Raw genomic sequence first — 24,248 nt, 5'->3', positions numbered from 1 at the left:
ACTGTAATTTTCAAATCTAATCTGTATAATCTTTGTGAACAGTTCAATAAATTATGAAGCATTGCCCTGCAAGTTTCCTGCTATATCCTCTGTGTTTCAGTGTTTCATCGTTCCATTGTAAAGATGTGCACTATGAATTTCATCTACTGTGGAGCATTTCACACTGCAACCAACAGCACCAACTAATCACACATGGTATCGTACAATAGTACATTCTTGTGCAGTTTCATTAATTCTTTTAATCCTCCTCTTGAGGCTTTGTTCAAACCTCATTTGTACTCATACAAAGGCATTCATATGAACATTTAGGCCACACACACACACACACACACACACCCCCACACACACAGTCCCTAATCTACTTTGTGTTAAAAAGTGGAGTGTGTTGTGTGTTCTCATTTATTTTCAGTTTGACCGACTGATATTTGTCAGCCAATCAGGAGCTGCAGGCAGTCACACCACCTGTAACTCCACACTTTGCTGGGTCCACACAGCAACTCTAGCATTGTTTCTAATGTTTCAGAATAAACTTTGAAGAATTTGTGGTGTGCAGCAGGAGCTGAGATTATTTTTTTCATTAAACTTCTTAAGTGATCAGACTAGGAGTTGCAAGGAAGCCATAAGTTGCACAAATGCAAAGAGTACATTTTTCTCAAGTTTAAGCCATATTTTAAGTATCATTTCAACACTTTAACTCTTACAGAGCAAGAATTAATTAGGTTTTTAACCCACTGAGTATCAACTGCAAAATATCCATTCTCTAATTTACAAACACATTATATTAAAAGCAACAAATTCACTTGAAATGGTCTTACTACACTTTAACAAACAAAGATGTTCCCTGGTTTTCTGCTCAGTCAGAACCCTAATGAGATATAACTGAAGACGAAGCCTGTAACGTCCACTGGTCATAAAAATAAACCATATAGAAATGTGGAGTATCATGCACAAAATAAGTGATTTTGTGGACCTATGTTCTGCAATTATTTGAAATATTTAATACTTGTTTCATTAGACACATTGAGCCATCTGTTTAATTCCTAGAAATATCATTTTCATGTGTGCTGATATGTGAGTTTTTTTTAACTAGTCAAGAGGTTGGCTCAAGGTCAAGGATGAGCTGAAAGACCAACTCTGGACTTTCCAGGTAAGGTTATTTAATGCTTTTTATTTTTTTTACCTTTCATATCACTGTTCTAACCTGAAAAAACATTTTGGTTTTTTTAAAGGTATTTATTTTTAAATTAGAGTCAAGGTTTCAAAGGCTAAATAGAGATTTTGTAGTTTCTTGTGTTCTGGCTGTTTCCTTCCAAAAAGTAATACATTTTAACTTTAGCAAGTATAAGGTGGTAAATATTAGTCTTTCTTGTTTGTCAAACATCAAACCAACCTTTATTTATAATTAAAAACTCTCAAGTGTAGAGAATTGTTTGAAGTGATAATAGCATAACCTACTCTTCAGACACAGATCCTTCTTTCTTTAAATGGACTGCACCTGTAGAGTATTTTGAGAAACTAGTTTTAAAAAAAACCAACCACACCAGTTGTGAATCAGCAGAATTAGGTGCACAGAGGAGGTGCAGCTGGACTACAACCATCACTGCTACCACTAAGCTCAATAATCATTTGCAATTTAAATGGCATTGTTTCCATACACATCTTAAAAAACGTTATTTGCAAATCTGTGTTATTTGCACAGTTTTTAGTTTTTGATACACCTACATACCTCAATGCTATTACTAAAGAAATATTCTATTCTATTCTATTCTATTCTAACCAACCTTCCCAGCAACAGTGGTGTTCTGCTTTCAGCAGGTGGGGTTTTATTACATTGCTTGAAGTAAAATTCCTCCCTAAGTACACTTTTGGATTTCCCTGCAATCCTCCTGACTTTGTGACTGCCCTCTAATTTTCTTTTCTCTTTAGCCACATTGCTTAAGTCTTTCTTTTTTTTCTACAAAAACAAATTTCAAACAAAGAGCAGAAGGGAGCCTGCTGAGATTCTGAACTCGATGGATATCAGCTGTAGGGATTGCATTATGTTTCAGCAGGAGTTCAGAACTAAATCAAAAGAAAAGTATAAAGTTATCCCCCTCCTAAAATCCCAGCCTGGCCTCAGGCCACGATGGTTTCTGAAAGTCTGCTTTTAATGACCTCTGTCTGACTGCTGATATCCACACTCTGCGTGCTGCTGATGATTCAAGTATGAGCAGATTATTACCAGTAGGAACGTTAAGCTACATAAAGACCAAAAGGAGACAAATCTAAAAATTTGCAGCCTGAAAATAATAATACTTTATAAAAGCTGATGTTTATTTTCTCATGTAGATTTTCAAGGTTGAAATCTGGCTAGAAATAAAACTAAAGAACTCTGATTGGGGCCTGCCATGCAAAGCAATGGCAGGAACCTATTGCTATTCTCCCAATTCTTTATTTTTCATCCGTAACCGTTAATGCGGCTCGTACCGCTGCGTGCACACCTACAAATGAGGTATCAAAACGTGCAGAAAATTCACGCCATTGGAGCTATTACTTTTGGTGGGATTCGGGGTTAACATGGCGACATAATTCGCAAAAAACTACGAAAAAAACCCCATTATAAGTCAATGGGAAAAATCCTAGAAATACCCTATTTTTGAGGATTTTCTGTGTCGTCACGAATTCACGTAGAAATGCCATTCAAATTTCATTTTGGAGATACATCTGTGATCTCTTCGAAAGTGAAGACGGCTCGTCGATACCAATTACGGTTTGTCCACAATTTGTCTCTAAGCGACCCAAAGTTTCTCATTTTTCCTAAAATTAGAGTGCGTCTCTCACTGATTAGAGTGAGAAATCAAGAGAACTTTTTCACCCCAAAATAATTTTGAAATCGCCATCACGCCCACAAATATCGCACGATTGGTATCAAAATCGGTCCTGACATTGATACGCATATCTGCTCCGGTAAAATGTTTTCGAAATTTATCTAGATCGTACGGTTTTCTGTCACGGTGCTTCAGAGCAAAGTCATGCGACAGGATTTTCTAGGCTGTCTCAGGCTCTGTCACTAACAGTTCACACCTTGGTGAGAAACTTATTTACCATAGCAACGGAACTCAAGAGGCTATTGGCTGCTGATTAGGACTACAAATACGCATCACTGTAGTTCTATCTATAGTTGAAACAGATCAGGACTGAACTGGCCTTTAGAACTACTTGCTGCTATGGGCTGTATATAACTGATTTAACTCAGTAACTGTTACACATGGGATTAGTTTGGAACTTTAAAATTAAGCATAATAATAATTTCAAAATAAAAGCCTTGAATATAACAAAAATTCCAAAATAAAAGCCTTGAATATTTTTACATGACGTAATTGCTCTTTTTGGCTTTATTTGACTTTTTCATCCAAAGCACTGTTACACATGGTATTAGTTTGGAACTTTGAAATGAAGCATACTGAAAATTTCAAAATAAAAGCCTTGAGAATTTTTACATGAGATTATTGCTGTTTTGAGCATTATATAACTGATTTTATACAATGACTGTTATTCATGGGATTAGGTTGGCCCTTTGAAATGAAGTTTAACAAAAATTCCAAAATAAAAGCCTTTAATATTTTTACATCAACTACTTGCGTTTTCAGCATTATATAACTGATTTAACCCAATGACTATTACACATGGGATTAGTTTGGCCCTTTGAAATGAAGCTTAACAAAACTTCCAAAATAAAAGCCTTGAGAAAATTTTAAATCTTACTGAATGGTGCACGTCCACCTTACTTAATGTTCTTGTGATTCTCCACATGCTATTGATTACGTTGCAGCGTTCTTTAGCATCGATGCTAATTTGTAGCGTGACAACGCCGGGCCCAAACCGACGGGCACGCCTTGGCAGGCCCCGGCTAAATTTCTTCCGAAATTTTCTAGTTGAACTTGATATTACACATTCTGGCATAAAATAACATTACCCAGCATGGATGCTTCACACCTAAAGACATTTGAATTAATGTAACCAAGGGAAACATACATTAAAAAAAAGATTAATAGCTAAAAAATTATCAGTTGAGAAAGCTAATCTGATAACTGCCCAGATATTTAGGGTGCTTTCACCAAACTCTAGTTTGCTTGCCTAGAAAGTCAGGTTTGTTTGGGGAGGTTTAATGCACAAACTCTGGTCCGCCTACAAACCTACAGTAGGTATTGGTTCACTAAAAGTGAACTCTGGCACAGTTTGATTGCATATGTAAATGGTAAATAATATATATAACCTGGAAAAAAGTTTCACCAAGAACTGAGCCTTGGGGTACACCTGCATTAATTTTTCAAAACAATAATTTTCCACAACTGCTCACAGGCTACAAACAAAGATTTAAACTGCTCAAAAACACACCTTTCTGATTACCCGTAACTTATTGTTGTTTAATATATGAAGAGCCTTTTTAATATCCAGTAAAACTGCTTCATTAAGAGTCCCCATTAAATAATGAAGATGAGACTTAGCTTGTGTGGATGGCTATGATTTATTTTGGATGGATTTAATTATTCATCATCACAATGGGAAAAAATGACTTTAAAGTTCACATAAAATTTTAGTTTCTATCATATAAATACATATTTTCATGCAAGTAGAATAAACAGTGTTATTTTATTTCCAATGTGCAGTGACTATCACTTTACAAGTTGAGTCTTACAATCTCTTTACGAAACCACAAGCTACATGAAGTATACACTTAAATACTGTATGTTCTGAAGTGACCACACAAGCCAAGCCTTTTTCTATCTCAGCAATCATAATTGTTCACCATGGTGGAAAAAAATGTGCAAACACTAGACCAGGAGTCACTGCAGAACTCTTTGGCCAGTTTCTTGTTCTTAGGCAGGCAGGATTTGGCGTCTGTGTCTGGAGCTGCTGGAATGTAAGGCAAGGGAGTCGTCGCCTTCTGGGCAACTACGAGCCTGAAGTGAGCCTCTCTGGGGGCTTGTTTGCACACGCCTGCCCTCACCAGTAACTTTTCATTATGACACAGGCTGTTTTGCTTCTTCAGAGCCCTGGTAATCTGCTTCCAGTAGAGTAAAGTTTTGGATGTATATTGGGGACAAAGAGCTGGTCTGCCAATATAACTACAGATGAAGCTGTTTTCACCAGTTTTGCAAGTAATGAAGAGGAACAATGGATCATTTTCTATTGCAGTCCAGGTGCAACGTGAACCATCTTTTGTGACCAGTTTGCCTCCAGCAGTTTTCACACGGCTCAGTCCTGATCTTTCCTTGCGATGTCCTCTGTCCCCCCGTCCTCTACGTCCGTGGATCCTCTGACAGCTGCCCAACATCATCTGATGGGAAATACAAGCGAGCACCATCAGGATGGCTATGTTGGTGAGGAGAGCCATGAAATCCACAGAACACCCCCTGCAAAAGAATTCATTAGAGATATGACTCAATATCACTCACAAAGCACTTTTCAAAGAAAACTGTTTTAAGCCACTATTAGATTAACATTCTGGAAGAGTTGAGAGAATAATCAAACTTTTTAAAATAGCATTTCTCTCCTATTTGAGTTTGAGAAACTAAGGGACTGATTTCAAAATGAGATTTACACAAATGTTGTAGGTTCATAAAAGAGAACTTATTTAATCTGAGTTCAGTTTACATTAATCTATGTATAACACTTTAGCAAAAAAGAAGCTTTTGCCACTGATTTAAATACATATAAAATGACAACTATTATGCAAAAACGATATTCTAACTTTACAATGCAATATCAGTGACAGAAATGAAGAGACTAATTTTTAAAACTCTTAAATGTATGCATGTCTATAATAATGTTATGTTATTCATTTAAAATTAATACTTAGTGTTATGCTAATATATCAAATGAATTAAATTTATTGTAGTTAAAACACAACTAAAGACTTCCACCAGGAGCACTGGTGGAAAAGTTCTACAGAGCAGGCTTACTGAAAAAATTGGTCAAACTTACTTGCCGTTTCAGAGAAAGTTCAGTTTGCTGTCCCGACACATTTGAGCTCTCTCGTCTTTTCTTGCAGGTTGCAAATGCTGCTGCAAAGTCAGCAATCCCCTTCAAACCCAGAGCCACACACACAATGTATCAAATGCAAGCACACACACCCCCACACCCCCACATGCCCACACGCACACATATATGCATATACTCAATAACAACGTCCAAGCGAATATACTTACTGAATTCAAAAGTGGTTAGAAATAAATTAAGCTTAACTTTCTTCCAGGCACATTTGGCCCCAAAATAAAACAAATTAACTTTACTTGTATTAAAATCAGGTACTATGACCATTACACAAAGATAAATCAGCTGAATGGTAATATGTTGTGCCTCACTCTCTGACTGAAAGGGAGTAAATGTATATATATAATGTGGATGTGATGAAAATCTGACTTTAATTACGCCGAGGAATCACATTTAAGAGAATTTTCCAGTTTCAGAAAGAGCTTCCTGGTTCAAGAAATCTAAGCTACACAGCAAGAAATTCTGCAATTCTAAGAAAAGATGACATCTGAGACATTTTAGTCCTTCACTTGAACATCTGTGAGGTGCAGTGAAGATAAAATGATTTTGAAATGTGCCAGGTGCCTCAGCATGAGAAAAAATTTAACAAGTGGGGTTTAATGCATTTACACCATGAAGGTCATTCTTCCTTAGTTTACTTCATTAGTTTGGCTCATGAATTATGAAGCAGGAGGATTAATGTTTTCCAATTTTGTTACATTGCAGCCACAAAGTTCAGTGCATATTAATGGGATTTTATGCAACAGATAAACACAAGGTAGGTAACTGCAAAGTAGAAGAAGAGAAATGCAAAGTTTTATTAAATTAGGTCAAGTTGTTAATATAATACTAAAAGAAGAAATTAATATTTGTAGTTTTTTCTCTTGCTATTCAATACCATGTAAATGTGATCAGAAGGCACCAATATGTAGACATAATATACAGGATGACCTTTATTTTATTCTTTTTATTCCTATGCATTAAGATTTCATCACTATGAATCTATTTAGTCTAGATTTATCTTTTAAGTTGAGGAACATAAACCAGCAAATAAAATTAAAATAATATTAAAACTTTGTGAAACAAAAAACAATAGTCAATGTTAAAGTTCTGCAATTCCAATAAAAATACATATACTGTTGACATTTAAATGAATTAGTCCAGGCTGTATGTGAATTAAAAAGTTAAATGACTATCAATAACAGTACCGAGGTATCGGAAAAATAAAAACAACGACAACGGAGGCTTTCTTTGGTCTTTGAGACATTTATCTTCAGAAATGAATGCCAATAATTATCAATAAAAATCCCCCCTCCCTTCAGGGGAGGGGTATTTGTAAATAAAGCAGATGGATAAGAATTGTTTAACTAATAGTGTTTATTTCTCATTTAAAAAGCATTTTCACAGTCCATATATATTTTTCAAAAAATGCCAGTAGAGAGAAAGTAGTTTTTAAACAACAAACATAAATTCTGATCGCTACAAACAATATTCAAGCTAATTATAGTAAATATCACAAAAAACACAAACATCTATACTATCTTTTCACAGGTTAAAGCAGTTCTAATTCATACAGGTCTACTTCATGCAAAACATAAAATAAACTGCTAAAGATTTCCAAAGAAAAATGTATCACGTAAAATCAGAGAAATAAAAATGTAACAGCCAATGTAGTAACAGGCTAATTCCGTAAGAGGGCGCTATAGATGTTTCAAAACAAATAGCTGGCCTGGATTTTTCCTCCACTGGTGGTTTCAGTCACCAATTCAGCACAATCTGTATGCAGAGAAAGATATAAAATCCTGCTCGTTATGAATCAGTGATGAAAAAAAAAAACATTTAAGCAAACAAGATTACACAGGATTATACTTGTGTAATCAGGATTTATATCTTAAAAAGATATAAGGAATTTTCTGCTGCTCACCTTTTTTGTTAATTCCGAAACCAACCAATTACAAAGGAACAGACGCCCTGCAGGGACCTCCAGCAGTACTGCTGAGCCATTCTCCTCCGGGCGCTCTCAGTCGGAGCTGCCGTCGGCTGTGATTTGGCTCTCTGTGTGGTTTTAACTTTCCCTGAATCCCAAGCTGTTTTAAAAGGTGTCTTCATTGTCAAATTAGGTCTTCCACGTGCAGCTGAACTTTGGGGTTTTCCAGGCTGCTTTGATGGCTGCGCTGCTGGCCGAGACCTTAGGAAAGGACCAGCCGAGAAGATCATCTGAGATTCATCAGTCGCCTTCCTGCACATGTGAGGTTTGATCTCCCTAGGACCCTGACAGGCGTGTGCTTGCTTCCTGAGGACCCACATCATCTGGACGAAGTAGTGCCTGGGGTTTTTGTTGAAAGCACTGCAGGTGTAAGGTCTCCCCATATACTCACACCAGTAGGCACGTCTGTTGCCCTGGCATGACAGTCTCAGCTTTATGTTTTCTCCTTGGCCTGTAAGGATCATGGTGCACTTGTCCTTAGCCTTGGTTTGGAACTTGATGGGATCGTCCCAGATGCTTTGTCTCCTTTCGTCCTGTGCCTCAGCTGGCCAAAGGCAGCAGGCCAGCAGCAGAGCAGTGACTTGGGTCCACATGGTGTCAGATAGATGCCGAGAGAAGGATAAGAGTGGAACTGCTTGAGCTGAGGCTTCCTCTTGGTATTTATTGGCCAAGCAGACACACAGTAGCTTTAGGGAACAAAAAATGAGTCAGACTAAGAAAAAGTGGTTATATGGGCGGAGGAGCGAAAAGCCACGTTAGTTTCTGCTGAAATGTATGCAAAGCCCACTAAGATGCAACATGGATTCTCATGTTTGATCGTTTCACATAAAAAAAAACAACAACAACCAACCGAGATGAAGAAATCTTTTTTTTTTTTTTTTTACGTTTACTGACTTTAAGAATGTATAGGTCAGTTTCACACTGGCTTAATGCACTCAAACAGAAATTGTCATAGTTTCCAATTTGATACATACATTTCAATTAGAAATGTGAAATATGATAGAAAAAAGAAAGCTGAACTTCTCTTGTTTGCTTTAAGTGGCAGTTAAGGCTCATAACTGTGCAGGGTAACCTATCATTTCCCTCTAAACATAAACCCAGGACAGTGCCACAGAGAAACATGAGTACACACATGCAGGGACAAGACTGGAAAGGGAGGCAGTAATGGCCATGCCAATTAAGAAAGCACAAGAAAATGCATGAAATAGGAAGGAAGGATGAAGCACACATATGGCACACAGGGTCTTATATGAGATTACTGTTTTGACCAAAATAACTGTAATTTTTTGCAAGAACTAAACAAAACAGAGAGCTAAATTTTTTTAACTTGATCAGAAATGCAATGATTTGTGTTCCTCACCTTCAAAGTTAAGTTAAATATTTTTAGAACAAAGTGAAGGAATCCAGTGTTTGAACTAGTAACATCCCAAAAGGGCAGGGTTTACAACCTACTTTAACTTTAATTACCAAGTATGATGTGATTCTGACATTTAACTGTAAACCATATTCGCATATGAATCCAGTAAGTTGCAACATTTTGAGAAATTAGATTAAACTTTTAAATTATTTAACATAACCACACCCACACAATGTTCAGTGTTTCAGTAAATATGAATAAAGTCAATTCTCTCAAACTCGGCCTCTGTTTTTGACTGGTTTTCAGACAGAAAAAAGTCTGTGTGTGGTTTTTCTTGGAGTGTTTATTTGCATCCTGCTTGGTGCCTGAGAAAACTTTGAAGCCAAGCTTATGGAAGAGGATAATAATGTCTTATTGAAATAGCTGACCGGTAATGCAACCCACAGGGTTCTGGCTTGGCAGTACAACCATCACGTTGGAATGTGCATAGTGCTAAAGTGTGCAAAACCATCTGCTCCATTGTTACACACAGTTCCCATTTAGCATCAAATTTATATTAATTTCAACATATTTTCCTGTTTTTAGCCCTCAGAATTATACATTCCATGTTTTGCCTCACAGTAAAGTAGGAAAACTGACAAATTACTTTCTTTTCCAGAACATGTCAAAAATATTGTTACCCCAAAATACAGAGCAAGCTGAAAAAAGGCAAAGGAAGATTGGAAGAGAAAATAACTTGAACTGGAGAGTTTATTCACAATTTATACACTTTTTTTTAATATCCACATAAAAAACAAGCATCTTCCTGGATCCATCATCTCCCAACTGTTCAGCATCACATTTCAAACCAGCAACCCATTCATCCTATCAACCCAAAGCTGTCATATATACCTAGTTTAAGCACTTAAGTTGTGAATTTGTCCCCATAAATGCGTTACCAGACTCCAGCAAGGAGTAAAACTGTGATAGTCAACATGAGCACACCGATCACCTAAAAATGTCCACCTTGAGGAAAACTAAGTTTGTAAATGAAGCAAGCAAAAAAAGAGAATGCTGGGAAGAGACAGAGCCAATGAGTTCACATTATGGAAAAGCACAGCTGGGACATTTTAACATGGCAGTCAGTGTTTCCTTTGGAGAAATAAAATGATTGAAAATAGTGTGTAAAGTCAGTGTAGCAGAGCATAACTTGTAAACCATTGGTAAATATTGTCAGTACTTCTACTGCAAATTACAGCAAATTACAACTACAGGCTTTATAGAAGTCAGATGTGCACAAAAATCTACAAAAATGGGTTAATTTTTAATCCTTGTCATGGTAACCTAATTAAAAGTTGTTAAATGTTAGTACTCTCTTTAGCGACTTCTTAATTGACACATTGTTTTTGTTTGGTTTTATTCAAGCCCATGGGCTTGTCTTTTAAAAACAATATCAAACTTGAATCTAAAACGGATTTATTGGGAGTATAAAACAAATGTAATATAGAAATTATGGAAAAAGTATTAAATTTAGACCAGCTTTTACCATTACAGTTTAAAAATATATATATAATTTTTTTTGATTCACATAAAAACTGACTTTTGTTAGTCTTCATATATGCATATTATATAATCTACTACATGGTAAATGTTTATAGTTATTGTGCATTGACAGTGACGAACAAAATCCAAATTTTGGTTGCTAAGGCAGGTATTGCTTTTTTCACAGTCCACATAAAGCAGATCTGTGCAAACCATGAAAAATACTTCTTTTAACGATCTGATTGATGGTGCTCATTTGTCCCATAAATTGATTGTCTAAGCTCTCACTGGAGAAAGCATCTATATAGAAATATGAGATATAGGATATGTTGATTGGCCTCCCTGATGTAACAATATCAGCATATTTCTCACTCAACCTCTACATATAACAGTGATTAATGAATGAACACATTCAAAAGTTCCATATATTCAGAAGTACTGTTTAACAAAAAAGCAGGCGAAGGGCAAAAAGTGTGCCACAGAAAGACTATTTAAAAATATGGGATTTGGCTTGAGTTAACTTTCCACTTTAAAATTATGAGTACCATAAAGCAGGAAAGACCTGAAAATAAACGCATGTGGTACATAGAGGAAATAGAAGTAGATGTTATTTTTACTATTATTCTCCAACTGTACTGTTATATTTATATGGATAGTTCAACCAAAACACATCAGCTATGCATTTGGTAAGAATTTGTCATTTGGTGTTACGGTGTGGTTGTGATGGGGCTTTTTTTACCATAGCAAAGGAAGATGACTGATCATATGGGTCCCTTGCTTCAAGAATTTGTGTTTTTTTTTCTAAACCCACTCTTCAAAATAATTCTGAGATTTGGTATTTAAAACTCCAAGTAGAAGCTTTAGAACAACTTACCACTCTGAATTACAAATAATGCTAAATGTTAACACCTGACACAAGTTTAAATGGTACAGAAAGGGCATTTTAATGCTGCCAGTTCCTAGATTGTTTATATTTAACATAGTGATATGGCCTTTTTTAACTGTAACGTTATGGTAAAACATCTCAAAGGCAGACAGTCCTCTTTAGTGATTCTCACATACAGGTGGGTCATGTTGCCCCTTTGCCATTTCATACTTTTCCAGTTTTGCCTTTTTCACACTGAATAGTTATTGCATACCAACAACAGCAACATCTGTTGTTGTTATGCAACAAATTTTGGTATGCAACATCTGTCATTGGATGTTGCATACCAAAATTCAGTCAGGGGACATTTCATACCCAATTTGACCATTGAATTAAAGTCATTTTTGGTATTTTGCTTCTACTGTAAAAAATCTTTTTTGTCATGTGACTCCAATGGGACAGGTTCAAACAGATATCAGAGTCAAAACCAATGAAAAAAGGGTGCAATATAATTTTTTTAAGAAATAAAATTGTATCTTTGTTATTGAACTATTCCTGAGATTTGAACAACAGGATACAAGTAGTGTGATTTATAGGTAAGATATTGAAGAATTTGGGGACAAAATGGCTAAATTTGAATGAGGTTATGAATTGTCAAAGAGGGAAATTGATCCATAGCCACCTAAAATTAACAAGACCAACATGTATGAAAATATTGTAAACAGCTATAAAAAAAAGTCATGCTTCGTTTTCTTACAAATTCTCTCCACACGTCGTTATACCACTGTTCACACAAGCCTTTTCTCAACAGATAAAATATCTCACATCCATGAGCTCACTTGTGTTTCAGTTAAAAAGGATGCATTTTTTTCAACAAAACAATCAGATCTTTATGAAACCTGTCTTTTGACACTCACTTTGAAAGTGCAACACCCTTTTTAACTGCAGGAAGAAAATATAACTTTCTCCAGCTTCTCTTTTCTTGAGCACAAAGTTCATAAAAACGAGCAAACACAACAGTCAATGTTATGTCCTCTCAAGGGCTTTTTCAGCTTGGTTTTGTGTCCAAACAAATGTAAACACAGACACAACAGTCCTGGAAAATGTAGATGAAACCTGGCTCAGATTGATGCTGAGGGCTGATAAGGTGAGCGCCCTGCCGGCAGAAACCAAACTGGAGAATTTGATCTGCATCATTGAACAAGCAGGACCTTCCGTGTTCTTCTTTTGAAGTGAAGAAACCAGCGTATTTTGAGACTCCTCAAGTGAGCTACAATAAATGAAAAGGAACATTTTGAGTTGTTAACTCATAAGTTGTTAATACATTTTTGTAAATATACTCTCTGGCCAAAAAAAAGTTCCCAACCAAATAAAAAAGGTCACAATAAGCTTTGCAATGTCACAAGATTTATTTATAACCAGCATTACATTCATTTTGTAATGAATGTAATGCTGGTTATAAATGAATGTCATCTTGCATTGACGATGGAAGAGTGTGACCACTGCAGTGAGCCTTCTGATTGATTGATTGATTGATTGATTGATGGAAGGATGGATGGATGGATGGATGGATGGATGGATGGATGGATGGATGGATGGATGGATGGATGGATGGATGGATGGATGGATGGATGTGTGTAAAAATGATGTCTGATGCTTCCTGAATGATGAATCCCATCACGAAACATAACTTTGCCATAACAAGAAAAAAATGGGCATCATTTAATCTGCCTCTCTTTTTACCCTCATGACCCATCACACTGTAAGAGGGTAAATCTGAACTAATAATATAACTTGATCTTCTTGCATTGCTCCAGAACTCAAACGTTATGCTCCCTTGCAAACTGAAGCTTTTTCTCTAGTTAGCCTCACTGATTAGAGGTTTTCTAACTTCTACACAGCTGTTCAGGCACTAACTCTTGAGTTCCCTTCACACTGTGTGTAGAAATGCTCTTATTTTCACTACTAAACAACCTTAAGTTATACTCTTGTTTTTCTTCTATTTGTTAGCAAATGTTTAAGAGATCCCTAATCAGATCCCTAATCATATTCATTCAGGATTCTTTACACCACATTTCTTCCTGAAAACGATGGTTCTCTACTGTTCTTCAGGTTTTTAAATATTCATTTGACATTTAACCCAATTCTGTAATTTTATCAGTTTTTTTCTCTGCTTAATGCCAATGATTTGACCTTTCTTAAACAGACTAACATCTTTTCCACAACCACGGGATGAGTCTTTCCATATGATGTCTAAGAAATGAGGAGCATTTACATCAGCTGGAGTTAACCAACGTGTTGCTAGTTAAGTGAATCTCCAAATTGTCAGTTGTCAGTTTTGTTACTTGTAATCAACAGAAATGACCTCAGTCAGATGTTATCATCAAGACAACAAGCTACTTTCAAAAATGTTGTAATGCTGCAAAATCTTACTTGGAAAACTGAACAGAGTTTTAAGACTAAATTAGATATAATGCCAGTGGCTCTGTCTAATCCTCTGTATTGATCAGTCAGTCGAAACTCATTCAATTATTGAAGTTGCACACTCAATCAAATACCTGCGACCTGAAACAAAAAAACACAATAAAACCTTACCATGACGTTTAGTTCCAGTTGTCAAGGGCACTACAAGGGCAAATAGCAGAGAAAGATACTTTAGATATTACAATGCAAGAAAATATTTCAAAACAAAAATATCCTTAAAATAAGTTAAGCTTTTATTGCAGTTCCTTAGATTCTAATGAAAATTTGTAATGTATCTCTGCAGTCTCAGAGATCAAAGATCTTCACAAAATTCAGAATTGGTCAAATTGTCATTTCACAAAAATAATAATAATAAATAATTCTTTCAACACCAGTGGAAACTAATACATTCGTGACCCTTCTGAAGACATGTAAAAGGTCTTTCAAGGTAGTTGCAATAATCTATAAGAAAATAACAATGCTGCAGCATTCCTCTCTGACTAAATGTATTAAAATTAAAGGTTCGATTTTTTGTTCTATTTTATTGTCATTGTGAGATGATGCTGCTGTAAGACATACTACAAAAATTACTATTTTTTAAGGCATTACACAACTTTTCCAGTGGTTTTATTCAACGTGGAGGATGCTGTTAGGTGGAGGTAACTACATATTAAAGGGTTTCACTTATCTCACGCACTACCTGAACACAACCACTCACAAGAGCCAGTAGACACGTTAGAGAAAGTTTTTTAAACTGCATGATATTATCCTAAATATAAATAAAAATAAAATTGAAGGTTTCTTCTCTCTAAAACACTGAGTCACGAGCATCTACAGTAAATTTAGTCATTCTCACCATGATGGTTTTTCAGCAAGCAGAAAAGCACTAAAACAAGCTGTGAACAGGTGTTAAAAGTGTTAGCACATTAGCAATATAAGATTTAAAACAGATGATCACTGACTCAGCAGGACAGCTGTGAGGAGAGGTGTGAGGAAATCGGTGTTAGAGAGACAGTTGTCGTTTTGTGTTACCAGTACCTTTCAGGAGCCAAGCTAGAGCTGACTCTCACCAGTCGATGTGCCTCGGAGGAGCCGAGGCCCGTGGAAACCTGTTCATTGTGTCATATGTTGGGACGCTACCATCACAGGAACAAACACGCACACACAGGGAAAATCGTTACCAGACAGACTCAACATTTTACATCCACTTCCTTTTGGTGGCAAGCGGAGAAGGGTGAGCAGTTCATACAACAGAGAGCAAAACATTCTCTGAGTAGCTTACTGTGCAACAGAGTAGTTTAGTGTTGATCAATTAGAACAGGTTTTAAATTATGTAATACTCCTATTGACGCGTGAGTTTCATCCCAAAAGCTTAATGCAACTCAAATAGAAAGATAAGGTTTAATAAAAAGTTGTATTAATCTTGCAAGTTCAAACTGGAAATGAAACTCCTATTTTTTTAAACCGCAACAAGTCAGAGCAAGTCCTCATTTAGATGTTTTACTCTCTGTGTTTATCTTGTTGGTTGGTGCAAACTCATCTGCATCCAAATGCAACTTAAAAAGATAAAACACGCAGTTAAGCATCTGGTTAGATTCAGAAAAGAAAATCAAAACTAGCAACACATCCAGGGACACAGTAAAGCTCAACATGCTTGCCTCTCTCTGAACAAAATGATCAGGTGTACATTCATCGGATTTTGGCCGACACTAAACGAGAGGAAACAGGAGAAGGTTTCATTTCATTCCACAGGAACTTCCCAGCGTCAGAAAGAAAGCAGTTGGTTAGTAATATGGTAGATTCCCTCAAAACCACCAAGCAGAACATTTACAACATGACAGTGAAGTAGTGGTAGCAGACAGATTCATCAGCCTCAAGGCTCCTATAGTTGTTGGAAGAGTCAGACTGATTATTGGGAAATGAAACCCTAATTTCTCTTTGATGAAAGAGAGTTTAAGTGAGGGTATAGTTTTCCTCAGAGTAAAGACTATAATTTTTGTTATATAGTAACAAAATGTGCTCCTTCTTTTTCTCCATCAAGATGTTCCAGCTCTTATTTTTCTAATACTCACCTGTAGTTCACTGTGATAAGCAAGTATTTTGACTACATATAAATTGCAATTACATTTCTTTAAGTTGTGATATTTAAAATGGCACTTCTAACAGATGACAAACCTTTATTAGTATTTGTTTTCCAATAATCCCCAGTCTTCAAGTTGACAGAATACAGAAATCGTTCTTTATATTTATATATTTCAGCCTCAAAGAAAACAGTGGGGCTATGATCTGATGCTCATCAACAAATCCCACACTCCACCCCAAATGTTAAACCACTGCTGAAATTCATTTTAAAGCACTTTTTATCATGGACACCAAAAAAATTGATTCCGGATTGTTTCTAATAAAAGCTACCACTGCTACAATATCACACCCACTTATGCATTTGCGTGTCTTGAAATGACTCCCTCTGCGAGCATGCACTGTGTTCAGCCATATTATATATAAAACCAACTTCCCAGGCATGCATCCACCTCCACCATGACATGCAGTTAGCAGGATAAATAGGAAGTTTACCTTGTCATCATAGGATTAGGAATACCTTGTGAACTCTCACTATGATAACCATTATTACCAATTTCCATACTGAAAATAAAACATCGTGAACAAAAATGGAATGAAAAATGAGAAATGCGACATGCTGAATAAAAATGTTTCCTTTATATGTGGATAAATCTTTAAACAATATCAGGAGATGAATATGTTCTGAGTATAAACCTTAGTGTTTTATTTACACAATTTCTTTTTACAAAAAACACTTGAATGATTGCAAGAGCCCTTCATGAAAGGTACTGTAAGGGGCACTTCTTAAACATAGCACATGACAAAAAGCCACATCGTTCACCCACATGAGCAATTTTGAAGCTCAAAAATGCAAACGAGCACCAAGAATTTAGTAAACAACTTTCTATATACATTACTTGGGGAAAAAAGCACAGAGTGAGAGAAGTTAAAATGAAAAGGAGGTTGGGGAAGAACGTCTTACTTTTTCATGGGAATTGTCTCAACGCTATGGAGATACACAGAAAACAGGAACATAAAAATGTTATTGAGATTTTCAGCAAAAGAAATGCATCAGACGTCCTTCTGTGCAATCCAGCACTGATTGTACAGAGGGAGATGCAGTTGATCAGCTGAGATATTACAATTACTACTACTGTAGATAAAGCAATGAGTCCACAGAGTCTGAACATGAAAAAGGCCCATGAAGAAGAAATAAGAATTGACTAATTTATCAGTGTCTTTTCTTTGTAAAGTGCCAAGTGCTTGACAAAGAAGAATGAATAAAATGAAAAATATGACATGATGGAAATAGTAGGAATGGTTATCACAAAGTAAAATGCCAAGTCCCAGAAACAGAGGAGCTAAAGGGAAGAGAAAACGGAGCAGAAAATAAATCAAAATAGAAAAGTTTAGTAGTACAGAACAGTTTTAGAACCCATTAAAGAACGCATTATAAAGCAAACCAGAAAACTAACCAATTATATTCAGCTACTCAAAAGAAAAGCCTAAAAGATAGAAAGATATCCTGCAACCATCAAATATTTAAAATATATGTGCACTAATTTAGATCTAATTGAGCCATAAAAGAACTAAAATTGCAACTTTATAGTAATAATAGATATAATACAAACATGTGAGAAGAAAAATAAATGCAATAACTCACTCATCATAAACATCCTCTGTGTCCATCCTGCGGTAGTACTTGGCTAGTTTCACAGCTAGTATTACGCTTGGGAGCAAGAATAATGTGCTGCAGCCCAGACCCATCCAGAAAGTGTTCTGTCGAAAAGATAATTTAAAGAATTATATTTTTAAAATTATAAATATTTTATAATTATATTTTTTCATAATTTTATATGAAGTTATACTTTACAAGCTTTGCCTTGTAAAGTATTTATACCTCCTAAGCTTTTTCATGTTTATTTGTAAAGACAATAAAAATTTTAAAACCATGAATCATTTTCCTTCCACTATAAAATTGTGTACCAATTTGTAGTAAGTAATCACTTAAAATCACATTAAAATGCACTGAAGTTTGCGGTTGTAATGTGTAAAAGTTGAAAGGATGTCACTACTTTTGAAATGCATTGGAACTGCTGTTTTTAATTTGGTTTTGGTTTACAGACATAGAATCTACAGTAGATATTGACCTTAATCACTTTGGGCAAGTGATAACACTGCAGAGCAACTAGATTTGTTTCACTTCAACCTTGGGGAGTTAAAGCGTTAAACCTAAACATCTGCACTGAAACACAGAGATCTGCAGTTAACTGCATGAAGCTTGATTAGGTGGGATCTATTTTTATTATTGCCATTGTTACCATAGAATCCACCAGGAAACTGCAGGTCATGATCTGCGCCGTATCCAAGATGTTGCTGAAGGGCTTGCATGGTGCAACCTCCAAAGCCAACTACAAAGGATGTAAACAGGAAATGTTGTCGCACCACTGAACTTCCAATAACCACAACATTTCTTAACTGTGGCACAACGCATCTGTGCATTCTGACTGTTCCTGAACAACAATAACAATAACATTGACACTGAAACAAAAAGGTTTTACTGACATATATGAGAATCAGAGCTAAAATATTTTATTTTTCACTTTGGTTTGAATTCCTTTGGCTTTACTGCAGCAGAAGCCATCGTGCCTCAAAGTAAATTCCTCAGATTTAAAGGAGCTGTAGCTTTTATATTTGTCCTCTCTATATTTACCCCAAAAACTGTTATGCAAGTTTTTTGTTTTCCACTGTATAATACTGAGCTTTTTTTGTAACTCATGCTGCAGAAAATCCTTTCACTAAACATGAACAAAATAATGCATAAAACATTAAATTTACATAATATGAAAATGGTAGATAAACACTTACTGATGTTTTAACCCATTCTATGTACTGATTGAAATAGCCAATAATGGTTGCTGAGTATTTTCTTGTTTCCTGTATGAAATTAGAGAAAAGCTGTTAGTTTAACACAATCACAACACTGAGATTAAGCAAACAGATACATTTACCTGATTGATTAAAAGTGTTGCATTCTGGGAGATGAGGTGCTGAGCAGCTTCAATGGCCTCAAGAACATCTGTGACTTTGTTCTGTAAAGACAAACTAGTCAGTACCAATGTGACTGTAAATATGAATTTTGATAGCAGTTTATTTACCGGGAGGTCAGAAGCTGTCCTCTCCAGGAATCTCATACTCTGGTTCAATGCACTCTTGGAGAAAACAAAAAATAATACATTAGGTTCAGAAGTTAAAGACCAACAGAAAACTGAGAGCAACACAAACACAATGAGTAACATTGATTTAATCTTTGGCATGCTGGAGGATTTTGTTCCAAAATCAAATATCCACAATGCAAAGACATAATCACATACACAACATAAAACAAATAAGGACTGTCCCTTAATTTTGTCTAAAAAAATTACATTTATTTTCGTCATGTGGATATTTTGCACTATTTTTGACACAAATACTTTTGATATCAACTACAAGTTTGTGAAAACAACAATAAAAAGTGTGCCTGCAACAAAATATTATGTCAAAGACAGGTTGTTTGTTTAAAGCTCCAGATAATAAAACAGTTAATGCATATCATATCATAGACTTGTGCTTACCCTTGCTCTAACATATTTCTTGATGGTGAACAGAGAAAAACAAAACAACAAAACATAAATAAATGTTGTGCTGAGAACCAACAATGATTGCATCTGTTCGTCCTACATAATATTTGACAGAGTGGAGAAAATAAATCTAAATATTTCATATTTAATGTGTTCTGACACAAGCCCAGAGGCAACAAGTACTACTTTATTTTACAGAACAGCAGACAAAGCAACATTTTATATAATCACACCTCTATACCGTAGACTGTTACCGTGGAATAATTACTTAAAATTACTGGTTGTAAAAGCAGAAACAAAGAGTTTATAAAGCAGATGGATGTAAAATCTGACCAAAATGTAAAGTGAGAATTTCATTCTCAGCAATGGGAAAAATACAAAATGGTGAAAATGTGAAATGACCATCACACCAACCAAACTAAGGCAACGGACATAAAATGCCGAAGTACAAAAGTCAGTTTTGCTAATTTATGCAGCACCAATTAATTGCAAATATCTTCTCAAGCTTTACATTTACAAGATACAAAGCTCCAATTCATAAAAGGAAATATATAATTAAATCAATCTAAAACAATTTAATCCTATGGGGGGAGAAAATTTAACTGTATACATCCAGTTCCAGTACAACATCTCTAAATCCACCAAGGTTTGCTCACCTGGATGGAGTCTACAGTATTTATGTCTTCATTGTTTGGTGCAAGTGAGAGAATTACTTGTTTTCTTCTAATATTAACTGTATTTATCAGAGATTTATTCCATTACATATTGAAAGTGTATGTCATCATTTTTGTATTGTTTTTATGTGGTTTAGGGTGAATAACTATGCAAATCTGGTCAAAACTGAGTTCTGCTGAAAGTATCTGGGACACGCAGTGGGGATTACCATGGCCTGCTCCATTGGAGTGATCTGTTGTCTGTGGATCCGCTGCAGAGTGGCCACATGGCCTTTCAGAGCTGCCTGCAGAGGTCCCCTGGGCTGGAGAAGGAGAAAAAAACAAGTCAAGTTTTATTCCAAAAGAAGAGGAAGAAACAAAAGACTGCGTTTTTGAGATTCCTGCTGCCCAGGCATTTCTTAAACTTTTGGTCACGTAACAGAAAACAATGCATGTTTTAGTTCTCATTCATCATACATCAGGAAAGAATCAAATGGTTTATAAATGTAATCCTTTTTAAAAAAACATCTTTTCCAGTTTACCAAACTGCCCATTTTTAAATAATTGCATTTTGTTTTTGCATTTGAAAGTGCACAAATATTTAGTTTTTGCCAACGAAATCATTCTGCATGAAAGCACACCAGTATCTGTGTAGCAGCATCTGTTAAAAGAACTTAGTTAAAAAGATCACTCTCCACCACAATTTGAGAGAACAAATGCATTAAAATAATCTCTTGTGCAGAGATGAAATAATATGAAAGTCCACAATCTGAATGTTGGTGCATCAGCTAATGTAGGCAGATCAGCTTCCTTACCATCAGGTCTGTCTGGGACTCCAGCTCTTTGGCGAATGAGAGAACATCCACCACAGTGACTCCTTTATGCACCTTAAGCAGACAAAGAAATCAGTAACTCAAACACTGAGCTTGGATGGCTGCACACACATTTATTAAATAGAAAGTTATCTTTTAGACATGTAAGTATTGATAATGAAGTGAAGAATTTATAGTTTATACAGTGATTTTCTTCAGGCATATTTGTGGTTTACATAAAAGATAAGAACAATTTGCCCCTGTCCCTTACATAATTAATGACTGCTATGAGCAGAAAGTCTTAAAATTAATTCTTGAATTCTGCATTTGATACATCCAGACATTGTTGTTCTTAATTTGCCACCAACATGCAGGTCAAAGCTTTACAAAAACTTTCAATTTAAATTGCTCACAAATTTTGAAATAATTGCAGTTATTCTTCAAATCAATGTACAGAAAAAACACGGGATTGTAATTTATCGTGTTTTTCTTCAGCTATGGCTTTTAGGTCACCTTAATGCAACTGAATCAGATCAAATCTCTGGTTTCCTTGTACAACTCAGAAATCAGAAGCTTCTGACTGAGAGAATGAAAGTTAAACTAAACATTTCACACATTTGCTTGTAGATTCAGTCTATAGGATAATTACTTTTTTGCCCTCAGTCTCAGGTCTTTAAAGTGAAGCTGACTGATTGATGAAAAGAGCAAATGTCACGTTCTAGCACAAACCTTCACACCTTTGGCCTGGATTGGATCCTTATTGGATCATTTAGCTTTAGCAGTCCTTCACAGAACTCTGCCTGAAGCTTGTTAACTGATTTAGGTGTTGATAAACTTAATAAGTCAATTGTTAAATAATTTAAATCTATTTTTTTCACAGACATAATTTAACAATTGCAACAATTTATACATCATAACCCAAAAATAAAAACTATTCAAACCCAACCACTGAAAGCATGCTTTTCTCCTGTTCATGTGTTTCTATAATCACAGTATATGTCACCTCGTCAAGGTAGTCAGCGTAGTTGATCTCTGATAAGCCAGCTTCAGAGAAATCTAGGAGGTTCTGCTTCCCCTCTGCTTCTAACAGGATTATCGTTCTCAGGTCAATCCGAAAGTTCTCCAGCTGACGCACCACATCCTTAGTGAACTGTAAACACAACCGGGGATCAGAAGTTTGGGTGAGAATATAAACCCTGAACTCAACTTTCACATTTACAGGTCAAAATCTTCTGTCTAAATAGGGCAGATGTCTGTAACAATGTGGCAGCATGCTACATGCAGCATGCTACATGGTGGCTTGTAGAGGTAGAAGGTAAAATGATGACAGCAAAATATTAGGAAATCCTACAGGACAATTAGTTTCCATCTACCAGAGAACTATGACTTCAGAGAACATTTATTTTCCAGCAACACAACGACCTGAAGCACCAAGCTAAAGCTACACAGAAATGGTCCAAAGACAACAAGGTGGATGTTCTGGAGTGGCCTAGTGAAAGTCCACACCTCAATCCAACAGGGAGTCTGTGGCAGGGCTTGAAAAAGACTGATCGTCATGCAACATGGCAGAGCTCGAACCCATTTGCAAAGAAGACTGGAGTACCATTGCATCATGGGAATTTGTTCTTTTTATGCCATTTGTTTAACTTGAAACTTTTTAAAAAGAAGATAATAAGAGATAAGAAATATATACTTTGGTATTTACTTGAGAATCTCTTGCTTTCCATTTGTGCTATAAAAAAGAATTTGTCCCTGTTTGCACCAAGACTAATTGGATTAATAGGAGAAACTACAAAAGACTTTATTAGGTCTTCTTTTATTTTGAGGTCTTCTGAAAACCACAGTCATCATTCTCAGACATGTCTTTGCAGAAAAAAAATTGAAAAAGAATGCCTAGACCAAAAAATGTCTGCTTTCCCAGCCAAGAAAGATGTTTTTTTGTGCCACTATAAAGAGAACAAAAAAACACATTGCGACAGTAAACCAGTTTCTAGGATAACTGTATGGGCACGTCAAAAGTTTAGGATTTTCCAGAAAACTAAAAATGTTAGTCATATAAGTTTTTACTGTGTGTTTGTTTTCTTCAGTGGGGTAAAAATGAATGCTGTTTTAGAGTCCAATCAAAAGGGAAGAGACTATCTACCAAAGAGCGACAGTATAATCAGGTTTAGAAAGAAGGAAGATGATGAGCAGTTGGTATTGTCTTAACTTTTTATTAAGATGTTACTCTCCACATCAAAAACACCGTCTATCATAGATAACATAAAATGGTTAAAAGTTTAAATTGTTTCATATCAGATTATTGCATTTTATTATTAATCAAATATGGCTATATTATTGATATCCAAAGGAATTTTAATGTTCATGATTTGATTTGGTGATGTGGACAAAAAGTCTGATTGGATAATAACTACACTGGTTCTCCCAGACAGCCAATCAAAGATGTATTACAATATCAAGAATACAATCCTCTTTTCTGACTTTGACTTGATAGGAGAGCACTAATGAAGACTTATTTGTAATATGAACCATCATTACTTCCGAGAATGTATTGTTACTTCAGGATGCACATAATTTGAATATTACTCTATATAACACTGGTGACTGACTGATATGTTGATGGGAAATTAGTAGTGAAATGTTTGTGCATGACCTTGTTCCACATTGTTTAATTTTGTTCATTCGAAATTAGCTGTCAGCAGAAATAAATAGCTGCAGCCAAAGAAGACCATATAATCCCACTCAAAACAATATTTAGTCAGTTTTTTTTCCCTTCAGAGTATCACATCCCACAAACTGTCAGGCAGTCCGCATTTTTTCACACATTTAAATATTATGTGTATAATGTAAATAAATAGCTTCTTCAGCAAAGTACTGATTCAAGGATGCAGAAC

At 35.6% G+C, this 24,248-nt stretch overlaps 3 protein-coding genes across 22 annotated transcripts in view; all 3 read right to left on the bottom strand.

The window, feature by feature from the left end:
- Positions 1–4,488: 4,488 nt before the first annotated feature.
- fgfbp1a (fibroblast growth factor binding protein 1a) lies at positions 4,489–7,145 on the bottom strand. Its single transcript, XM_032555855.1, has 2 exons — positions 5,968–7,145; positions 4,489–5,396 (listed from the first exon to the last, which is right to left on the bottom strand). Exon 2 carries the CDS (start codon positions 5,375–5,377, stop codon positions 4,769–4,771), a length of 609 nt encoding a protein of 202 aa, XP_032411746.1. The 5' UTR covers positions 5,378–5,396; positions 5,968–7,145; the 3' UTR covers positions 4,489–4,768.
- Positions 7,146–7,537: 392 nt separating this feature from the next.
- On the bottom strand, positions 7,538–8,804 carry fgfbp2a (fibroblast growth factor binding protein 2a). The gene is made up of 2 exons (XM_032555854.1): positions 7,940–8,804; positions 7,538–7,791 (listed from the first exon to the last, which is right to left on the bottom strand). The coding sequence occupies exon 1, from the start codon at positions 8,593–8,595 to the stop codon at positions 7,948–7,950; it is 648 nt and encodes a 215-aa protein (XP_032411745.1). The 5' UTR covers positions 8,596–8,804; the 3' UTR covers positions 7,538–7,791; positions 7,940–7,947.
- A 1,287-nt stretch (positions 8,805–10,091) lies between these two features.
- Positions 10,092–24,248, bottom strand: part of prom1a (prominin 1a) — a 62,101-nt gene continuing 47,944 nt past the window's right edge. For 4 of the 20 annotated variants that reach the window (XR_004338155.1, XR_004338160.1, XR_004338172.1 and 1 more), the window contains 13 exons: positions 22,358–22,504; positions 21,358–21,429; positions 20,773–20,865; positions 19,884–19,901; positions 19,428–19,481; positions 19,281–19,361; positions 19,138–19,206; positions 18,591–18,680; positions 17,933–18,048; positions 17,252–17,275; positions 16,783–16,851; positions 14,341–15,344; positions 10,092–13,015 (listed from right to left, as the gene is read on the bottom strand). Coding sequence is in view for 2 of the 20 variants with exons in the window: in XM_032555849.1 (XP_032411740.1) it covers positions 14,349–14,370; positions 16,783–16,851; positions 17,252–17,275; positions 17,933–18,048; positions 18,591–18,680; positions 19,138–19,206; positions 19,281–19,361; positions 19,428–19,481; positions 19,884–19,901; positions 20,773–20,865; positions 21,358–21,429; positions 22,358–22,504 (855 nt within the window). In the remaining 18 variants the exon portion in view is untranslated. Of the gene's footprint in view, positions 13,016–14,340; positions 17,631–17,928; positions 18,049–18,590; positions 18,681–19,137; positions 19,207–19,280; positions 19,362–19,427; positions 19,482–19,883; positions 19,902–20,772; positions 20,866–21,357; positions 21,430–22,357; positions 22,505–24,248 lie in introns of those variants that run through there. The other 16 variants (XR_004338164.1, XR_004338168.1, XR_004338158.1 and 13 more) reach the window with 14 other exon arrangements.

Source organism: Xiphophorus hellerii, chromosome 23 (assembly GCF_003331165.1).
Source record: "Xiphophorus hellerii strain 12219 chromosome 23, Xiphophorus_hellerii-4.1, whole genome shotgun sequence".
Classification (NCBI taxonomy): Eukaryota; Metazoa; Chordata; class Actinopteri; order Cyprinodontiformes; family Poeciliidae; genus Xiphophorus; species Xiphophorus hellerii.
This window is presented reverse-complemented; position numbering and strand designations above follow the sequence as displayed.

Excerpts from the sequence above, each read along its gene's own strand:
- fgfbp2a (XM_032555854.1), bottom strand. The coding sequence starts at position 8,595 with ATGTGGACCCAAGTCACTGCTCTGCTGCTGGCCTGCTGCCTTTGGCCA.
- fgfbp1a (XM_032555855.1), bottom strand. The coding sequence starts at position 5,377 with ATGGCTCTCCTCACCAACATAGCCATCCTGATGGTGCTCGCTTGTATT.